This window comes from Melozone crissalis, unplaced genomic scaffold (genome assembly GCF_028551555.1).
Source record: "Melozone crissalis strain CALT ecotype California unplaced genomic scaffold, PUWL_Pcris_2 ptg000027l_1, whole genome shotgun sequence".
Taxonomy (NCBI): domain Eukaryota; kingdom Metazoa; phylum Chordata; class Aves; order Passeriformes; family Passerellidae; genus Melozone; species Melozone crissalis.
In genome coordinates, this window is record NW_026535805.1 from 82717164 (window position 1) to 82736727 (window position 19564).

The 19564-nt window shown below is 43.5% G+C and overlaps 1 protein-coding gene across 2 annotated transcripts in view; it reads left to right on the forward strand.

The window, feature by feature from the left end:
• The window catches only part of ANKRD6 (ankyrin repeat domain 6), an 85353-nt gene that overhangs the window by 36981 nt on the left and 28808 nt on the right, over nucleotides 1–19564 (forward strand). The window contains exons 3-4 of one of the 2 annotated variants that reach the window (XM_054279891.1): nucleotides 3527–3668; nucleotides 14675–14931. In XM_054279891.1, coding sequence (XP_054135866.1) covers nucleotides 14812–14931 — 120 coding nt within the window. In that variant the 5' untranslated portion in view covers nucleotides 3527–3668; nucleotides 14675–14811. Of the gene's footprint in view, nucleotides 1–3526; nucleotides 3669–10981; nucleotides 11365–14674; nucleotides 14932–19564 lie in introns of those variants that run through there. The other variant, XM_054279892.1, reaches the window with a different exon arrangement.

Genomic DNA, 19564 nt, shown 5'->3' on the forward strand with positions numbered 1-19564 from the left:
ACTTGGTTAATAACAAAACATGAGCACTGTCTGTGAATGGCTGCACACTACCCTTTATGAGTGCTGTTCCTCAAATATGTTATAAAGCACAGTGCCAGCTCTCTTTTGCCTCCCTTCACTAGGACAGGTTTATACAATCAATCCAATATTCAGTTTTAAAAAATTGCTGCTGCATGTGCTATAATTTTGTGTCTGTTTTTTATGGCTAATGTGTGGAAGGCTTTAATTGCAGCTCATTTCTCACTGTGACTGGCCTTTTTTCAGGAATTTTTCTCTTCTTCTGTTTCTCTAGCTTGGCAGACCAAAGATTTCTCACCATTAGGAAATAAAACAAATGTGTTTCAAGAGGGCTCTAGGTGGGCTTTACCAACATAGGGTTTGATTGATGATGATGGTGATGGTTTAATTTTGAAAAATATGTACCCCACCTTATTCAGCCTCAGTATTGAGGAAAAACATCATCTTTCAGTGAACAGCTGATATTTAAAGATGCTATCCTGATGACAAACTGTTAAACCAAATCTGTCTCCCCTGGATTTAAAAGATTAAGACCTAAATAATACTTACAGCATCAGTATCAACATTGTCTAGCCTTGCCAGTCTTTGCTTTATAGCTCATTGTATTTTCCAACATCACTTAAAATACCACGTACACCAGGTGAATGGTGGAGCTCAACATATTTGTATTTCAAAAGTAGTGAAATAGGTGCTTTGCATTTAATTAATTGAATGTAAGTATATGAACATTTAATTGATGTATATGAACATATTTCATTGATGGTTCTAGAGAGGAACAACTGCTCTTGTTCAATATAATAACTAATATTTATGCTGCTAAAATATACTTAATATGCATGAAAAATAATGGGTTTGGCTAAAACCACGTTAGTACAGATTTGTGTGTTTTTCATGCAGCATAAAAAGGAGCACTGCACATCAAATGAATGCAATATTTAATCTAAAGTGAAATGTTTAACACTCATAGCAGCAGTTCAAAGATGAAGACAGCTTTATTAGTGTTTTAGAGTCACACTTTCTTAAACTTGAATTCTCATCTTACTGTGATAATTAAAGTTTTGCTGTTGATCTCCAGTGATTAAATTGGCTCCCTTATATATCACAGTTACAGTGTTGGTTTTTTAAGTGATTTGTGCATACATCAGAAGTTGCAGGGAGGGAGAAAAAAGTGTTAATAATCTTTATTAACAAAGACTTGCATGACTGATGAAAATAGAGGAGTATATAAATTTTCTATTCCCACCAAAACAAAATTTGAAATATCTCCTCCTTAATGGACTGGAGTGCATTTTGGGAAATACCTGTGTATTTCTTAAATCGAATGCACTAAGCAAATGCAACAGTTTATAAAGAAGTAGTAATTTATTATAAATATTTACTCTACAGCCCCAGTGAGGTTTTTGACAGCATGGGCTAGTCCCTGGGAGATTCCCTTTTTTCTTCCTCCAGTTCTCTCTCAGCAATTGTTTTGAAGGGAATACTGGCAAAAGAAGCTTTTTCATTGCTTGCACTCTCTGCTCCTTTCTTAGGAGCCTTTCATTCTTCAGCAAAGGCAGAAGTTCTTTGCCTGCCCTCCTTTTCTAACCCTTCCACTTGCCCTGATGGTCATGTACAATCTCAGACCATTTCTTTGCTTTTTCAGCTCTTCTCTTAGTATGTGCCCTCATGTCTCATTCCTCTGGTTTTGCAAGCAGCATCTGAACCTCTTCCACCATGAAAAAAGACCAGACCGTCACCAGTTACATTTGCTCTCTAGATACCTTCTGCAATTCTCTTCTCCCCCTTATTGCTCAATGTGCTGTCAGTGGTTGTTGGTGGTACAGTGACTTTTCCAGTCCAGCTTCGCACATCTCATTCTGGGCAGAGCCTTTCCTGACCTCTCCCTCCTCAAAGGAGACAGTGTGTGCTTCCTCCTCAGCCTCACATCAGCAGCCATCTCTCTGCAGTCCCTGATGTTCTTGAAATCCTGGCCATGCTTTTGTTCTCTGATCTCATACAAGATGTTGGGTAGCATGCCTGGGCTCTTAAACTGCTCATGGCGTTGCTGCTGGGTCCCTCCTACTCTGTCTGCCACTCTGTTCAATTGCTGCTGCCTGATTTTCCTCACAAATACAGAACAGGGATCTATTTCACCTTTTGGACCCTTTGAACTGAGTTTCAGATTGTTAGTAGTCTTTAACAAGTAATATGTAAATTAGCAGCATGTTATGTTAATTTCATACTGTAGATGCTATTTGCCAGATAGAATATTTGTATTGCTGTGGAGTTACTTCTGCTAGCCTGCATTTTTCAAAGAGTATAGATAAGAGATAAGATAGCCAAGTGAAGTCACACTAGCTGTGTTCCCAATGAACCTGCTGAGGTGAACAGAATGACACACTAATCAAATTATCTTGAATTAGGCTTAATTATGTTTTTGCATGAATGTTTCTGGTTTGTTTATGGTTTGTTTTTTTTTGTGTGTGTGTGCGTTTTTTTTTTTTTTTTTTAAAAAGGAACCTTCTGTTTTTCCAGTTTGTACATGAAATTTTAAGAGCACATAACCTAAGGAACTTGTACCACCTCTGAGACATTTTAGGAACCTGTCTTCAGAGTACACCATTTATTCCTAAACTGCAGTAGCATATAAGTTCATCCAAGCTGTAAGAAGGGATGAGCCTGTCCAAGTTCTGTTTCTTGATTTTTACTTTAGGCTATGTCTTTTTGCACATCATCTTGAACGTGACTGTTGATAGTCTACCTGTAGTTTAAATGCAGTTTATTTATTTGGTTCTTTATATTTCAATTGGTATTTCCAATTAAAATGAAACAGCAAGGTGTGTTCACAAGACAGTGACATTGTCATTGACAACTTAGTCAGCAAAACAGTACCAGAAGGTCAAGTCACAGACATAACTAGTACTTAGTTTTCCAATGCCTTTATGCTTTTGTACTTAAACATATCTGCTGATCTGAATGTATTAGGAAAAAGGATAGCAAAAGCAGCTAAATTATGTGGTAATTTTAATTAGTAGGAAAGAGGGATGGTAAAGTCTTCCAACAGCATTTTCTAATTGAAGTCACTGAACTGGCATTTCAGCAATGATTTCTGCTTCAGAGATCAAGAGAGATTATTTATCCTTAGCAGTTTTCAGCACTCAAAAGTTCATGCAGGCCAAGTGACTTCCATCATTCATGAACACTGTTGTGAACTTGTTCCTTTCCTGATTTTATTGATTTGTCACGTGATTTCTGGGAAGAAATTAAAGTCTCTGTTACATTTTCCTCATCCTTACAAAGCAGTGAGAGCTGCACAGTTTTATTTTCAGAGGTCAGATAGTGAGAACCAAACTGGAGAGCTGTGGCTGGAACTTGTTTATAATGGGAAGTGGGTGTATAAACCTCAGGAGGAAAAGCCTGGGTTTGCCCAGGTGTGCAGGCAGCTGAGTGCTGCAGAAAACACTGGTATTAAATTTCTGTGTTCTCACTCTGCTCATTCTCCATTTATGATGTGTTTCTCCTCACCCAGGAGCAGCATACAGAGACTTGCTGTTGTTGCCAACACTGGAAAGACTGAAGCTGGCACCCCCATAGTCCTTCTCCAGAGGTTGCCTTGCAAGACACAGCTATAAAATGTTCATCAGAAAAAACTGAACCCTCGATCCTTAAGAGTGAGTAAAAAACAAATGCGACCTTTCCGAATTTTTGTCTAAAATGTATAAAAATAATGCCATGGATTTTGCATTTTGGAAATGCATTCCAGTTCCTGGGTAACTAGGGACTGTGAAGAGCTTGGACTGAACCTGTGGCACTGGCTTATGGTATTTACATTGCACTGCTGTGTTCTTTGGGGTGTGTAGTTCCTTGCTTCCTCTGCTGTCCTTGTACACCTCTGTTGAGCTCCATTTTTGAGGACCAGAGGCTTGAGGAGTGTCAGAGGTTGAAATGAGATTTCCCTGAGCAGGAGGCTAGCTTAGCTAGCTTGAATTCTTCAAGATAAAGTCACAGACTGTCCCCCTAGGAAGCCCCATCCTCTGCACAAGGAGGGGTTTCCATGCACTAAAGTGTTCCATGTTTCTGGAAAACAAGGCACTCTCAGTGCTGGAGGACTAGCTGCTCTTGTGGGATCACTGACTAGGGCTTAGAAAATTAGACCTGAGAGTGTGATGCAATTTCTGAGGTCCATGCAGAAGATAAGTCATTACTCAGATTTGCTGGTACTTCCTGCACCAGTTCATTTTTGCATCTCTTTTCCAATCCGAGTGTTTTCCCATGGTAAGTTAGAGTGCTTGCTCCACATGGTTACTCCTGCTCTGTGGTCCCACTGTCCTCAGCTTCCATAAAGGACACCTCTGATTGAAGAGGTGAGTTATTTGAGAACTGTTACCTGTCAGTGTCCAAGGAGAGTCTTTTCCCTCAGAAAGCATCCCTCATTATCATGCTATCACCAGTGCACCTTCTGGTCTCACCAGAGATCTTTCCATTTAGATAATCCCTGCACAGCTGTCTACTGTCACCCTTGCAAGCCAACATGAAAGCACAATCAGCCATGCCATCAGCATGGAGATATCTTCAAGTTAATAGCACAATACAGTCAAGCAACAAAAAATGTAATCTGGTATGATGCATACAGCCCATAGAATGTGTGCAAAGCACCTTATTTTTTTAGTTTTATTTTTAAAGTTATTTTTATCCCCTAGACTTGTTTTTCTCAAAGATTTGGCTTATTTAGGTACTTTGTATTGTGGGATGCTGCTAATGAAAGTAATTGTTTTATTCCTGAGGGGACTGAGGCATATTGTAAAACGGGATGTAACCATCCTTTAATACAATATAAAAGGGTTTCCAGGTAGATACATTCTCTGTTGCTGCCTGAAATATTTGTGGATTTTGGCTCTGCAGGTTATTACTGCTTCTGCCCCTCCTGCTTGTGTAACTGCAGAGAAATGAGTGTTAAAACAGGACCATTGGGCTTGTCACACTCAATTGCGTTCTTGGTGACCCCAGCTTATGAAAAATAGAAACAGCATTTAACCCTCAAATCACTAATGGGGTGGTGGGACAGAAAGAACCTCTAAACAGTGTGGGAGGGTGGAATAGGGAGGAAATGCAGGAACTTCAAAAGGAGAGGAAATCCATGGGGATTTAGCTCCTCTCGGTCCAAAATCAAGAGGATTAAACTCTGCTCAGAGTTGAGTGCCAAGCACTACACTGTAAGAATGAATCTCTGATTCCTACGAGGCAGAGAATTACTGCTTAAGCTGCAGAAATAAGTCTGAGAATTTGGAGTGTGCTGGGAAGTGAATTTGGTCTGTCTGATGCAGTTGCAAGGAAAGGCCAAGCCCAGTTCCAGGGCTCTGGGATGCAGAAGTTGATCTGTAGAGGACATCAGAGGGAATTATTAACTGTGTGGTCATCATGACCTGAAGGGTTAACTGGCCTACAGGAATAAGAAGATTTTGACCACGGGGGATTTCAGGGATCCTGTAGCACAGAAGTGGTCCCAGGGGAAGAGCAGTAAAGCAACAGGCAGAGTCTGGCATCAATGATGAGCCTTGTCACAAAGCTGGGGGTCAGCCACACATCCCTGAGGAGGGTCAAAGAGTTTGTCTAGAAGATCTTGTGGAAAGTTTGTGTGGGGAGCTCAACCTGTGTAGGAAAACCACAAGCAGTGCAGGAAATAACCAGAGGATTTGGGTAAGAAGTCCTTTCTATGGCACAGAGACATTAGAGGGTGTACAACACACTCACCTGAGCAGCCAAGAGGTGCTGTTAATTTGTTTTTCAGCTGAGAGAAACAAGTAGATGATGATGATGATTTCTCACATCTCAGACCACTGTTTCCTGTTCTTGCAGTTAGAACAGCCAATGGCAGTTGTTGAACCTTCCTTTCTCAGGATGTTTGCCCCTTTTTCCACTTTTCCCGCTTCTTTCACCTTTTCAGATGGTAAGTTCCTTGGTTTTCTGCTTCTTGATGGTATCTCAGGATGGCTGTGGTTGCTGGACACCCCCAGCTGCCCTTCAGAGATGCTGACTGCTCTTCTCAAGGATGCTGCTGGCTCCAGGCTCACAGTGCAGCAGGCATCTCCTCTTTCAGCACACGTACTCTGCTCAGTGTTTCTCTCCTTGCAACCTGGTTGCACTTTGGGGCCGCTCACATCAAGAGCCCTCTGCAAATATTCTGTGTAGTTTTGAGTACCAAGCCTCAAAAGTGCTGTGCCAGGGGATGAATGAGCAGAGAGCTGGAGTAAGTTATCTAGAGGGGAGTGGCAAAAACCTCCAGTGTTTTATCTAGACAAGAAAGCAATGAAGGAAATGAAAGGAGGAAAGGGGACAGGGATCCTCTAGAGTGATCTTCCATACTTCATTATGTTTGTCAATATAGGACATATGTATTAGGTGTCATTTTGATAAACCAGCTTATTTTGTGGGGAATAGAGTATTTTAATTGTCTGGAGTACAGTACTGACAGTATTGAAATCTCTGTTCATTGCCCCAGTTTCTGTGCCTTCACATGGCAGTCCAGTCAATTTGCTGAGACTGCTGACAAATGTATCTTTTGATATGTGTTGGAATCGTTTTGTCATTTATGAACAGCTTTGCGCTAGAATAGGAGTAGAGACCTTCTGTGGGTGTCGTGTAGGACCCTGCACAGCCAGGAAACAGCAGTTTTGGTGGCTGACTTGCCTGGCTACCAAAGCAGAATTGAGCTCACGGTCTCAAGAGGAAAAGCTTTGTCACCTTCAGCTGCTGCAGTGTGACCCAGAACACTGAGCACCACAGGAGGTGTGCAGCATGGGGGCTTTGTGCACTGCATTAGAGTCTTTGCTGTCTTTGCCCTAAACTCTGGATAGGATAGGGTAAAGTCCCTGAACTTTTCTCTCCTTGTTAGGATCTCCTCAGAGATGATTTAAAGTTGCTCCCCAGTTCTTCAGGTCTCTTGCAAAGCCTGCTGAGGTCAGAGAGAGCCCTCTGGCAGACTCGGCAAGTTTGGAATATTTCCTAAAGAGGTTCCCTGTGTGAATCAGATGCAGCTAATTTAGCTCATCAATAATGTTTTTTTCTTGGGAGCTACAGCCAGTTTCTCTATAGCAGCACTGGGAGATCAGTGCATGGGTTTAGGAAATGAGAATTAATGTCCTAGCTGTGCTGACTGGTGGGGTGATTCTATGCAAAAAAATGTGACCTCCATGTCTGCTTCCCTGCTGTGTTCAGTTTCTCTCACTTGCCCATTTTCCAGGGTGTGCCAAATCCCTGGATATTTGTGCTTCCTCTTGCTGTTGCAGTACCCTGTGGTGGGAGGCAAATGGAAAAATCGTGATCTCTTCATGACAATGGTGTGCACCATAACAGGGGCACACACCTCTCTGGGGGTTGCAGTGGACATACTCAGCACTTCCACCCATGCTTGTCTGAATACACCTTTCTCCCACCCTGGCCTCTTCATCCCTAAGATTTCATCCACTGACTTTCAGCTTGAGCCTTGTTAAGCTTTTAATTGACACGCTGCCTGCCAGACTCTTGCTCTCATGCCAGAAGCCCAGCAAAACTGAGGAATATTGTGCCAATATCCAAACATCTCGTATAGTCACGTTGTCTCCATGATTCAGTGCTGAACTGGGTGGCCCTGGTTCCCCTGCCTCACCCCACCTCCCCGTGCTCTCCCAAGACATCAGCTGTGAAGGTGCAGGAGGGGCTGCGTCATTGCTGCTGGCAGCTCCTAAGTCGTGCTTTTCTTGAAGAGGAAGAGCATCCCCAGTGCTCTTTTGCCAGCTGAAAAATATTTTGAAGCTGGTAAATGTGTTCTTTTCTTCTCTGCTATGTCAGCCAGAGCATTTCCTGATCACTGCCTGGGTGCACATCTTTAATAATGTGTATAAAAGATAGGATCTAGCTCAAATAGGAGTTTGTGCCTTGGTGCTGGTTGGCATTAGATTATTGTAGTGGTGTTTTCTGGCCTTGAAAAAAAATCTGTAAGTGTAGCAATTAGTTTTTCTTGAAGTTTTCTGGAGTGTCTTTTGCAGTATTAACCTGAGTTACTGTTATGTGCTGTCTGGGAGGGTGTGGGGCTGCTTGTGCCAGCAGGGAAGAGGATTCAGGTCATACATGAGCAGGAAGAGATCTCTGCACCAGCCCTGTGCATGGCAGCAGCAGGGTCCCCAAACTCAATGACAGATGCTGTCCATGGTAAAGGTCATGTGAACCCTTGCAGCACAGGACATGCTTTGGGATCAGAAAAGGGAGAACAGCACAGAAGGACAGGAAGTTGGTTGTGGAAAGGGTTATGGCACTTTCTGCTCACAGTGAGGTCCTGCAGTCATTTTAATAGGCTCCTGCACAGAGGGTGACAGTGAGGGACAGTTCTCCCATCCAGAAGCCCCACTGTGTGTGATGGTAACATAAAACCCCACTCTCCCATGAGCACAGCCATGTGTCTGCTTGGTTCCCAAGGTTAGGCTCTGGCACTTCTGTTAAACAGCAGTCAGCTGGAAAGATCTCCTAACTGGTTTTATGCAAATGGGAGCAGATATGTCATGCATGTGTGTTTGCACACTGGCACTGTCCCCTGTCAAACAATAGATATTGTTTTGTCATGTAAATAGTGCCCAACTGACAGGGCTTTCTGGGAGTTGAGCTTGCTTGTACTGAGTGGTCTTGACATGTGTGTATGCAGGTGTTAAAAGAGTGGCGAGTAACAAAGCTGTGGAATTTCAATGAAAAAAGTCAAATAAACACCCCAGATCACGTTATATGGAAAGTGGTAAGTATATAACTTGTGTGTTGTATAAAGGAGATCAGGGCTGCATGGCAGAGAAGTAAGTAAGAGGGGAAGAAAAGCAATTGTTTTCATACAAGGTTGGTTATGTTCAAGCAATGACTTGAAAGTGCCTCTGATCATCATTGCTGGTCTCCCTGTGTCCGTGCCTTTCTCCAGGAGCATCTGCCTGGCAGGTGCAGCTCTGGAAGTTGGTTTTGGTGGCACCAAGGCATTCCCTGAGAGCTGCCAGGCAGCTGAGGGTTTACAGAGTGCAGCCAGCAGTGGAGGCCAGGCAATGGAGGTGGACTGCACAAAGCAGCTGGGGAATTGGCGGTCGCTGTCTCTGTGTCCATCGCCCGAGTGGGGCTGGCTGTCTGTCCGGCCACCTGCAGCGGAGCAGTGGCATCAATCAGTCTGCTCTGCTTGTGCTGGGAAGCCTGATGAGCAACTGTCATGCAGATGCTCCCTGGGAGGCTGCTAAATAGTCATTGTTGAAGTAATTACTAGCAACAAGTGGGGGGGAAAAAAAAGGCAGCTCAGAAATTGTTTTCAGATGTCTCAGACAGTGGTGATACTTAGAGTGATGAATATGGAACTATCCATATGAAAACTAAATGATTGTATTTGCCACAATAAAATATGTCATGAAAACAGTAAAATCCATCCCCCCAGACTCAAAGTCTATGTAGATGTCCAGTTCAAAATGTTCCTTTGAACCCATAAAACCTAACTCCAAAAATAGTGTTGATGATGTTGTAAAGGAAAGAAGAAAAGTGTGAATCAAAAGCACATTGTTCTCAACCTGGTGGGGGGCTTTACTGTTTTCCAGATGAAGCTTCTGCTTGCTTTCACCTTTGACTGATTTTTAACTGTCTTTTGGGGCAGGAAGGGGTGAGAGGCAGTATCCTCCCTTTAGCAAAATATATATTTTTCCAGAGTTGTTTCTACTGGATCCATGATGAAACTAAAGAAAAATCACCGAAAGGGAAGCAGTGCTGCTTGTCTCAGACAAACCCTTTTAAAGTCAGCTGAAAGAAATGGCAGATATATCAGCATCCTGCAGTAAATGATAAATGAGTTCCAGGAAACCCACTCTTTCTAATGCAATAATCCACTCTGCTGAATAATGCTGTTATTCTAAAGTGAATACAATCTTAGTGTTTACGTCATATTTTATGTATGACAAACTGCTTTGCAAAGCGGCCGGACGAGAAAAAGAACATTTTCTTGATTTTATACTGTTATGTACTAATAAAAAAAGAAACCCATTTTGCTGTGAGAGTCAAGCAAAGAAGAGCAGTATTTAGATGCAGGGAATTTTCTTAGAAAGACTATTATTATGAATTAGTAGCTTTTATCTACTCTCCCATAAAAAATGGTCTAGTTCCATATTTTAATATTGGAGTGTTCCAAAATAATTTAGACTAATTTTATTCCATTGTTTATGTTGAATAAAATAAAGCTACAAGATGTTGAGATTTTTTTCTTGTACTAGATGCTCCCCAGGGCAGTGGTCACAGCCCCAAGCCTGCCAGAGTTCAAGAAGCATTTGGACAATGCTCTCAGGCACATGGTGGGATTTCTGGAGCCATCTTGTGTGGAGTCAGGAGTTGGACTCGGTGATCTTTGTGGATCCCTTCCAACTCAGGAAGTTCTGTTATTTTATGATTCTGTGATTCTGTTCAGCATAATTTCTGGTGATAAACTGAAAAAGAGAATTTGGGATCCCTTGCAGAAAACTGGGGGTCCCTTCTTCTTTTTTTCCCCTTTCATCTTGTACCTCAGCACATATGGAAACTTTGTGTTAGCTATGTAAGCATTCTTTTATTCAAATACTAATTTAACTTAGTGATTGCATTGAGAATGACCTGTGCTCTGGCATTTCATCTCTTCCATTTAGCACAGAGAACTTCTTAAAATTGATTAGCTCACAGCTCCTAAATCTTTCATAGTTTTGGCTTTTTTCTCTTCCCTCAGCGAGAAAGCTGCTGGTTTTAACCCTTTGCATGAACTTAGGGGAATCTGTTGCCTAGCCTTTCAGTATCTGTGATGTTTGATGTTTCCTAGACCGTCCTTTGGCTTTTGAAAATCATCATTCCTGTGCTTTTTTTGTCACTGACGTGCAGGCGCTATGGCCAGTGAAGCAGCCTGGCAGCAGTTTGGAGGGGAGGGAGCTGGGGAGGGGAAAGGTGCAGAGAGTGTTTTTGCCAGCTCTGCCAGTTGCATGGGAGAGAGGACAGAGCTGGGAGCTGTACAGCCCTGCCACCGAGCAGCCAGCTGCCCACCCACCCACAGGCTGCTGTGCCACCCCAGACAGACAGACAGACATGTCCTGAGTGTCCGTGGGCAGTGTGGCTCAGTGAGCTGAGAGCATAATCCGTGGGGATGCAGCCGGACCTCGGCGCCGGGGGACGGTGCCTCGCAGCTGCCGATCGGGAGCACTGATCCACAGTCAGCCTGTCCTTTTCCTCACTCCACTGATGGGGTGAGCTCCTTATCCTTGGCAGGGACTGACCCACAGCAAAGCAGCTCAACCTCTGGGCATCACATCTGGCCAGTTTCCTTGGAGAGGCTCGGGAAGTAGGTGTTGCTTTCCCAGCCCGCTCCAGGTAAGTAATCTGATCTTAAACAAAGAAGCACAGAGATGGCTGTTTTTCATTTAAAAATATGCTAAAGCAAAATAATTTTTTCTCTTGTTGTTTTGAAGGTTTGAATATTCTCATGCTCTGTGCCTCCCTTGAGCTCCTGGATCTTGGGGGTGATAATGAGGGATTTAATTCTAGGCAGCAGGTGCTGGCAGCAGGGATGCGATGCAGCGCCTGTAATCGTGTTGTCGAGTTCATTTTGCACTATCTGGGTGTGAAAGGAGCAGTCAAGCTTTTAATTGCAGTCCTTGGGCATCTGGTACCTTCCTCCTGCTGCTGGGGGTGCAGACATGGTCAAGGAAAGACGCTCTGTGTGTCTGAGGCACGCAGAGGGTTAAAGCTGGGGGCAGTGATGTCACTGCCAGTGTAGCCACTGTGCTGGGCATGGGTCCCTGGGGAGGGGAATGGGAAGGCTGTTCCCACTTCCACTGTTCACCCATCGCCTTTTTTACCAGCTCAGGAGAAAAGGAAAGTTGGTCTTTCAGTTGTCTGGGCTTCCTGTTCTAAATGGACTCGCTTTTCTGAGTTGCAGATAATCACAGTTGAGGAGATGTAAAGCAGATGTGGTCACAGGGAATGTGACCTGTTGTTTGAGCAGGAGCCAGGCTCGTGCTGTGACTGCCCTCTGGGAGCAGGACCAACACCTGCTGGAGACCTGGGCAAAGTGGGAGATACCCCTAAAAGACCAATAGCTGAATCAGCTCCTTGCTGTGTTTTTATGTATGATCCAAGCGGTGGAAAAGACAAGAAGGCGAAATCCATGATAGCAGTGACAGGGTCACAGTCCATCACTCCAGTGTGGCAGGGCATGGCAGGAGGAGGCTCATGATCTCACTGTGCTGCAGGGATGGAAAAACTGTGGGAGAGAGGAGGAACTATTCAACTAGGGAGTATGATTTCCAGCATTTACCTTGCATAGGTTATCCAGACTTTTCCTACATTGTTGAGGTATTAGTGTCTTTCTAGCAGTGTGGCTAAGATGTGATGAGCATCTGTGGTTTCTGCAAACTTGCTCAGAAATATCAGTGTATCAGGAGAATGTCTCCATTGAGACTGAGATTTTTGTAGAGAATATGCAAATCTGCCAGTGACAATGATGTCACTGCATTGTTTTGCTTTTGTTGTTGGTTTTTTTTTTTTAATTTAAGAGGTAAGAAAACCAAGCAGGTTCTGACCAGAGATGTTTTGAGATGTCAGTGTACATGTCTCCAGCCAAAGTGTTGGCAGGCATCTTAGGGGTAAGGCTGGGGATAAGCAAGTGATGGCACAGTTCACCTGGAAACTATCACTGCCCAGGCAGGGGCTGGCACAGACACACCCCATCCTCTGCCTGAGGAGCTCCCTGTTGTGAGGTGTGCCCTGCACTGTGTTCTGGTCACGGAGGGGAGCTGTGGGGTGTGCTCCTGGGTTATGGAAGCTCCATTTGGGATGTGATGGGAGACTCAGGGATGTTGGGAGCAGGGGGCTGGGAGCATGGGTGGGAGGTATGGAGGGAGGGTGGGTGTTCCACTTGCTTTGGAAGCAGGAGTCACTGGAAATCAAATACTTGAGGAGGTAAGATTGAAACTGGTGTTGTTTGTTACAGTTCAAATTACTAAGTATAGGCCATCTGTGTCACTTTTAAAATGGTTTGTACTATAATGTGTACAGCACTCTGCCAGAGGAGCAGGGTATGATGTGCTGGTGAAGGACAGGAGGGTTTTTCTTTCATCTTCCCTCTTTTCCATTTTACCAGGGTACAAACTGTGTCCATTACACTGAAGGTGTAGGTGAAACAGTCCAGTGGCACAGGGTACAGCACCACCCCTCTGTTGTCCTATGTTATGCTGACTTTGAGGCCCAGAAACTCTTGTCTGGTTTCTCTAAATAAATGTGTAGCTATTTCCACCTTGCTCCAAACATGTTTGCATTTAGAAAGGAAGAGAAAGGTGAGGAAAAGCTAACTTGAATCTTTTAAATGGAAATGGCCTTGCCTAATGCTTATACTTTGAAATCAAGAATCAGCTACGTGGAGTTTTTACTGGCTTTGGCATAACTTTCTATTGACCTCAGAGAAAGCAGTAACTTCTCTGTGCTTTCTAGGGCCTTTTTCTAAGATGCATGTAATATTCTTCTGCATATTGCTCACCTCAAAGGGTGTTATAAGAATTAAAGCTCATAAAGCATTCTAAGATTTGCTAATATAAATCACCTTAGGGGAGTGCAAATTGAATTATGTTGCCTTCTACTACTACAAATTAACCTACAGTTTTAGTTACAGCTATTCTGAGATGGATTTAAAGGATAACATAAGGGTGAAAGACATTGTATTCCAGTACTGATCTCCAGAATCATCCAGGACCCTGTACCTATTATTCTTTGACTATATAGAGTGTTTTGTACTGGTGGCTGTTAAGGGCCAGTGCAGTGATATTTCAAGAGGGGAGGGCAGATAATTTGTAAATACACTGGATATCTTGAAGGTGTTTTTCCTGTGCTGAAACAATTACATGCTAAAGTGAGAAAAGCACAAATAAAGCTGAAATCTTCCCAAACTAGGCAGATTCTGGATCCCACAGCTCAAAGTGACCAGTGGAGACATTTTCTGTGATTATATCAGAAAACTCTTTTCAGCTCTGATGGCTCATTGGATGGGTCAGTGAAGCCTGGGGAGACAAACATACTCACAGTTTGCACGATGAGTGCTAAATATGAGTTGTTTTTGGAATCAGTGGGGAATGATGTCAGCTTGATGGGGAGAACATAATTTCTCAGTGACAGCAAAGATGAGTGTTTCCCAATAGCAGGCTGTGATCTTTCCCAGAGGTGTCCTTGGGATGGTTCAGGGGAGGCTGTGAAGCATTTTATACTCATTAGGGAACAGTCAGCTGCCTTTAATTGCTGACTGCACTCAATCCTTCCAGGGCAGAGGTTTGTATATCTATATCAGCAGCCAGTAACTATAACCTATTCTTGTTCCTTTGGCCAACAGGAGTTAACCCACCCTTGGCTAATTAAAGACCAGGAAACCTGGTGGGGGGAGAGAGGATGAAAAGGGACCACACAAATAGAAGTTAGGCTGAAAGAGAGTTAAGCTCTCAGAAAGTTCAAGGATTTTTGTGCTACTGTCTACATCCCTCCACCTTGCAACAGAAGTGCAGTGTCTTCAGGAGGTTCTGAGGAGTTTTTGTGCTCCCCTCCCAAGCCAATGCCAAGATGAACGCTCAGGGAGGAGCTGCTGTAGTGCTCTGTTTCTGAAAGCTGCCTGACAGCAGTGTTGTTTTCTGATCCATAGGTCCAATGGATGGCATAGCAATAGCATCACTGTCCAGGGAGCTGGAATTCTTCCTCGCCTGCCTGCATGCTGCTTGAACTGATCCCAAGCCTTTGTTTTTGGACTGAAGAAACGTGAAAACCTTTCTCTCCTAATTCATGAGCCAGCAGGATGTGGTCGCCGTGCTTTCAGAACGCCTGCTTGTAGCCGCCTACAAAGGCCAAGTGGAGAATGTGGTGCAGCTTATCAACAGGGGTGCCAAGGTAGCAGTTACCAAGGTAACCAGAGAAAAACGCTTTGCAAAACCCTGGGAACTAATGTAACTCTTCTAGACCATTGTCTGTGAAAATGCCCTCCTAGCTTTACCAATCTGAATGTGACTGAAGTTACTGTTCAGATTTCCTTCAAGTTTGCACTTATAGCTCACACAGATTTGCAATATAGTGCACATCTTGTGTTTATACCCTTTGCAGTGGGTGCAGCTGTGATGGACACTGAGTCCTTGCAAACACAGTGACACAGAGAGAGGGGAGCAACATTTTTCAAAGCATGCATTGACTTTTGAACAGTGTGTGACCTGATGAATGGAGCGATTCATCACTGTCAAGGGAAGGCAGTTCAGGGCATCCATCTCCCTGGGTGAGGGGATGGGGAAAAGCCACCTCTTGTGGCAGGGTAAAGGGATGCAGAAACTGCTGCTTGCTGCTGAAGTCTCTTGGTGCAGCAGCATCACTTATACCCAGCCTCTTCATTGGTTTGTTTTGTGTAGTCCCTTAGTCAGTTCCAAACTTGGGGTTTGCAAATTGTGTTCCCTGCACCTTTGAGAAAAGTCAGAGAATTTCTGCTTAGATATAAGTGAATTCAAACTGATTATTCACCTATTCCTAATGCTCAACATGTTATAAATAATACTATCTTAGAAAATATGAGATGTAATTGCCTGTTGCAGAGAAGGTTTGATCAGCAAAAACCTTTAAAATAGCTAGGTAAGTCAAATCTTTTGACCTGTAACATAAAATTTGGGGCATACTGTTTTGATGAACTATTGTTTGCCATCCCACCTACTTATATTTGTGTTTCCATATTGGTTTTGAACATTACATATGCATAGAAGCTAATATTTACAGATAAAAAGCACATTTGATAAAAAGAGGAAAAGACAGAATGCTTATCTGTCAGTGACAGTTGTTTTCAGTCGCCTCACAGTGTTTGAGTTGTAGATAATGCTTATTTTGAAAGTTGGAGTGATCCAAGGACAGCCTGTGCTTGTAAGTTCTGTTTACCAAAATAAAACTTGCTGGTGGATACAAAGCCCAGATGTTATAAGCATGAATACTCCCATGTAGGCAGCTGTTTGCTTCTGTTCTCCAAGCAGCTCTGTAGCTGAAAAACTATTAAAGGTAGTCAGTAATAGACCAGGTAATACTGACTTACACATACCTGAATGGTAGCTCAGGGTTTTGTGGTTGTGTTTTCTTTTGTTTGTTTGGGGTTTTAATTTTGTTTTTTGTTTTGTTGTGTTTTTTTGTTTTGTTTTGGTTTGGTTTTTTGGGTTTTTTTTGTGAGCTTTGAGGCTGCCAAGGGACCTGTGCTAATTAGAATAAAAAACAAATAGTGTAGATTTGACTTTGAAACACAAAATCAGGTTAATTTGATATAATGCAGCTTTCCTATATGACATAGGTGGCTCCCTTGCTTTGTTGTTCTGCCCTGTGTGGAAAATTAAAACAAAGCTCGTTTGGCAGCAAAATTGTGGCCAGGTGCAAAGTTCTGGTGTTTCTGTGGAGACCTGTGCTTGCCAACCATGCTGGAGAGCTGTGAGCTCTGAGGCCATGCCTGTAGCTCACCAGCTACTGCAGCACTGTAGCAGTTCTTTCCCAGAAGTTGTGGGTCATCCCCGTGGAGGCAGAGAGGGAGGATGACCAAAGCTATCCCTGTTGTCTTGTGGTGCATCCCAGCACACCGACAGACAGGACAGATGAGCTGCTTGGGTGGCCTGGTGAGAAGCCCTGCTCAGAAGAGATGAAGCCAGATCTGCAGGACTGTGGAGGGGTGCACACAGAGGAGCAGCCAGGGCTGTGTGAATGGGGCCTTTTGGAGGCTCACAGACTCTGACTGCTCCCACACCATCAGCCACAGAGAGCTGAGCTCAGTGCCAACCAAGAGGCCTGAGACTGACCTGGTGCCCTCACCAGAGCCCATCCATCCAGGCTCTGATGTCCTGTCCAGATGTGCACAGCTGGAGTTTGCATCTGGCTCTCACCCAGCCTGACAGGTGCACAGGGAGAGCATGTGCAGATTGGCCTATGAAACATTCCCTGGAATAGCTTGGCTTGCTAATCTGATGACACACAAAGGCTGGAAGGAGAAAGATCTGTTTAAAGTTAAGGATAAGGTTGTCTACAAGAGTGAGGATGTATAAATTAGACTCAAATATATTGAAACTGGAAATCTGGAGGGGCTTTTTAGCAACAGGTTCTTGTGCAGTTTTCTTCTAAGCAGAACAATTAGTAGAATTGTTAGAATAGCAGAACAAGCACAAAATAAGAACAACTTTCAGGATAGAGGTTCTTAATATTAGAATGGAAATTAGATGGCAGAATTTTTGTAGTGCAGTAAAATAGACCAAGCTTTCAGATAAATTGAAACCCAGAACCCTCTTCTCCCCCAAGATAAAACTCATTGCACAATGAAGCATAAAAATAAATTTATCCATGTGCCTGCCTTAGATCTGGTTTACCTGTATGTCTTCTGCTTTCATTAGTAGTTTACAGTTTGTTCTGCCTAATTACAAATTACAGGGGTTTGCTTCCAAAAAAGAAAAAAATGGATTTGGTCATTGTCAACCAAACTTCCTGCTGAATTCTCTGGGTTTTATTGGAGGAAGATACATGGAGACAAAGCTTTTTGGAGGGAAAAAGTTCCCCCATCACAGCAGGCTTTAAATGTATTTCTGATCCACATCTGTAAGCACAGACCAATTGTTGTGAATCACACCACAGAGCCACAGATTAAAGTGTCCAGGATCTAGAGATAAATTCCAGAGTTCTTTATTCAAAAAGAATTAATCAAGCATATCTTAAGAAAATGGAAGGATATTTTCTGTAACAAACCATGTACTAGTAAATGCCTTATAGCTGACTTGTCCAGTTCTGGTTTTGTCCTGTATGTAAGGTCATATGATGTGGTTAATTGTTGCTTCAGTAAGCAACAATTCATCTGCAAAATAGTTCTTCATTTTTGTGACTTCTGGGTAGATGATTTCAGAAGAAAAGAGGAAGAATAGGAGAGAAACAAAATCCAATGGAGAATACACATACACAGGTGCTGACTTCAGCATTATGGTGAGGATGCGCTTATTTCATTTTTACAGCATGACCAGCAAGGCATCTCTGCAGGTGGAATCAGTATGGAAATGTGCACCTCCTCTGACTCCAGTGAGGGAGACTCAGGCTCATTCCAGATCTGGGGCCTTTTAAAATACGCAAAGAGCAGCTGATGGCCTCTAGGTCCCACAGGTGATGGCAATGTGCCATCAGGCAGCCCACAGTGGGAGGGGGCTGGTGGCACTGCATGGCACAGGCACTGGGCCCTCGTGGTGCTGCTGGACCTCTGCCTCCAGCCATGTGAGGCTGAGGCCCAGGGCAGGTGCTCAGCAGAGGCCTTGTGGCTCTGCCCTTCCCAAAGGGCACCTGCTTGGTCAGGGTGCTCTGTCGCTGCTCTGCCTGATGTGCCAGAGATAGTTTCCATTTTTACACCTTTTTGTCTTCACAGGTATGAAGAAGAAAACAAGAAAGTTGGTCCCTTCTTTCAGTCTTTTTTTGGAGCTCTCTTTTAGTGAAATTACTGACAGCTGCATCTTTGGCACAACAGCCCTGGGAGTTTAGCTGAGCTGATGTGCCTTGCTGTCCTCCCAGGATGCTGTTATCCTTTTCCTGAGGGTATTGGGTTGGCATGGCCAGGTTTTGGTAGCAGGAAGGGCTATGGGTGTGGTTTCTGTGAGAAGCTGCCAAAAGCTTCCCCAGGTCTGGTAGAGCCCCTGGCAGGTGGCTCCAAGATGGATGTGCTGCTGGTCAAGGCCTGGCCAGTCAGCAATGGTGGTAACTCCTCTGGGATAAGGTATTTAAGAAGGGAAAAAAATGTTACAGAGAAGATGTAATCATAGCCAGGGAGCAGCAGTGAGAACATGTGAGAGGAACAATGCAGACACCAAGGTCAGTGGTGAAGGGGGAGGAACTGTTTCAGATGGGGGAGCTGAGACTCCCTGCAGCCCATGGAGGCAGACCCATCCCAGAGTAGGTGGATGCCTGAAAGATTCCAGTGAATTCCATGAGAAACTTGTGCTGGAGCAGGCTCCTGCATTGATCATAGCTATAAAATTGAATTCTGCAGAGAATGGATGATTATTCGGAAAAAAAAAAGCCCTAAAGAAATGGAAAAGGTAGTGCTTCTGTTTTGATTCAGTAATTGTTTGATTTACCTTCTGAAATAGTCATGTTATGAACACAACATATGGCAACACTTTTGTAATGCTGGGCTACTTTAAGTCAGCTTCAGAGCATGTTGAGTTCTTTAAAGCATTCTCTCTTTTTCTTCTTTTTTAAGCTAAGACAGAAGCAAAAAAATAAATGTGTTTTGGTGCTTTCACATTTTTGCACTCCTTCAGTTTGAAAAGCTATTTGTGTCTGTTTTAAACAATAAATAAAGATAAATTAAAAGGAACTATGAAACACTTAGGAACTTGCTAAATGCCTGTTGAGGTCAATGAGAAGCTTTCTGCTGACTTGAGTGAGCAGGTTATTCATGGAGAACAGTCCAACAAATTATCAGTGTGAACAATGTGACAGGACTTGGATTTTGCTTTCAGGCTTTTCCAATAGAATGTGGACAGGCATGTTTTTCATGAGTGCA